The 2,143-nt window shown below is 37.9% G+C and overlaps 1 protein-coding gene across 1 annotated transcript in view; it reads left to right on the top strand.

The window, feature by feature from the left end:
• Positions 1 to 319: 319 nt before the first annotated feature.
• LOC112122671 (cytosolic phospholipase A2 gamma-like) overlaps positions 320 to 2,143 on the top strand; it is a 25,580-nt gene continuing 23,756 nt past the window's right edge. Inside the window, exons 1-2 of the mRNA XM_029911737.1 lie at positions 320 to 464; positions 1,612 to 1,728. Of these exons, the coding sequence (XP_029767597.1) occupies positions 441 to 464; positions 1,612 to 1,728 (141 nt within the window). The 5' untranslated portion in view covers positions 320 to 440. The remainder of the gene's footprint in view (positions 465 to 1,611; positions 1,729 to 2,143) is intronic.

Here is a 2,143-nt window from a genome sequence, read left to right as displayed (position 1 = left end):
CCCTTGGTATTTATGTGTTCCTAGAGACTCTAAATCTCAAGCAAGTAGCAGAGGTGACTTTCACTCTGTTAAGCTTGAAAATGTAACCACTAGAGCCATTACCACATTACAAAAATAACTTTAAATAAAATAAAAGACTTCTCTCCCCCCCCCCCATCTATCCCCACACACTCTGAAATACTCTGAAATACATCTTGTACTGACCAAGGTCCATGGTAGCAGTCAGAGCTAGATGGACCTAGAGTCTGATCCAGTACTTCAGCACTTCCTATGTCACTATATTAAATGTTCATTTTCTCTTGTATACTTTAAGGCAAGGAAGAATAAATTAGATGTTGGCCTGAGCTTTTGGAAGTCCTGAAAGTGGTGGAGTTTTCCTTTTTGACTGACGGAGGAATTTGAAATCACAGGGCATCTCACAGAGAAACAGGAAAGCAAAAATGGAAATATTTCATAAACACAAGGTATACCATTCCTCTTACATTTTGCAGTTTCACTACCTATTGTTACTTGGAAATGCAGAAATGCTTCATAACACTTCATATTAAAGGTACATTCACAAACAGTTTATAAAACGTTCATAAATGATGAATAGATTTTTTTAATAAATGGCTAATCAATTATTATAGGGTCCAGCAGCTCAACAGGTTGTTTTAGTCATAGGGTATAAGCAACCATAATATCTTTTACTGATGTGCTTATCTATAATATGTCTATAATGAACACTGCTCCTGTCTGCAATGAGCTTATAACATCTATTAACCATTTATTAACTAAATATAATATGAAGGGTGACCAAGCAATTTCATCTCCAGCTTTTTTTGTGCAATTTTTTCTGAAGTTCATGTGTTCCATTTACTCAACAACAATGCCACATTGCTTCATAGTAGCTATGTAATACAGACTCGGGCCCAATCTTCCTGTATTTGGTGGCTCCTAAAATACATCTTAAACTCTGAACAGTAGAGTTAACCTTGACCAATACTTATTTCCTATTTACCCTCTGTGATGGGGTGTATCAACCCTGCACCGGCGATGCAGGAGTTAAGAAACTGCTTTGGGCCCAAGAGGCTCCACCCCCTCCCCCTTGCTGGCATGCTTCCAATGAAGGGAGCATATAAAAGGAAGCAGCTTAGCTCACTCTGGGTTGGCTGAGGGGAGATAAAGTGTTTTGAGGTGTCCATGAGTTTCTCAGCTGTTTTCATTGTAGTTGTAACCGTGTTGATCCTAGGATATTAGATTTTGAATGATTGCTTTCAACATGTGTTAACTCCTTATGCTTAACAAGCTGTTCCACCTTGTATTTAGTTGTGACACTCTGAGTACTGTTCCCAGATCTGAAGAAGAGCTCTGTGGAGCTTGAAAACTTGTCTCTCTCCTCAACAGAAGTTGGTCCAATAAAAGATACCTTCTCACCCACTTTATCTCTCTTTCTCCTCATAGAGTTTTCCCCCCTGTTGTTCCAGTGTAGGAGAGATGTGTGAAATCTTTCCAAACAGGCTTTGGGTTGCACCTTGAATACGCTTTAATGGATTGTCTGGATCTCTGTACATTGTCCATCCCTGACAGATTTTTGAGAGATGGTACATTCTCTTGACGTTTTTTCCCCAGGGTGAAAGTAAAATCCGAATTTCCCGTGAACTCTCAGAAGGGGAAAAATTAGGAACAAGTAACAGAAAGGTGCGGGTGAAGAAATGCCTGGATAGCCTTGGGATTCCCTGTAATCTGGTAGGAGTCTATAAATGTCTTATAGAATTATAGAGGAACATACAGAACATTGACAATGGTAATGATTACTTATGCAGAGCTGGTGAAAATGTGCTCATCAAAAAGTTTTTTTGTTGTTTGTTTTCTGGGTTTTTTCAAAGCTTTTAAAATAAAACTGAATCCAATGGAACATAAGTGAATGGCTAAAATGAAGTGCATGGTTAAGTGCTTTGCTGATTTGGGATGAACTTAAATACATGTTTAAATATAAATGATGGAAAGAACAGGTTCTGAAAAATGAAGAACACATTTTTTTTCTTTTATGTAGAATTTTTTCACAATTCTTTTAAAACTTCAAACCTGATTTTTCCTGTTTCCTAAAACCACATTGTCATAACTATAAAGGGAAGGGTGGCAGCTCTCCTGTGTACAGTGC

The sequence above is a fragment of the Terrapene carolina genome, unplaced genomic scaffold, assembly GCF_002925995.2.
Source record: "Terrapene carolina triunguis isolate 2854851 unplaced genomic scaffold, T_m_triunguis-2.0 Scaffold119, whole genome shotgun sequence".
Lineage (NCBI taxonomy): Eukaryota > Metazoa > Chordata > Testudines > Emydidae > Terrapene > Terrapene triunguis.
This window is presented reverse-complemented; position numbering and strand designations above follow the sequence as displayed.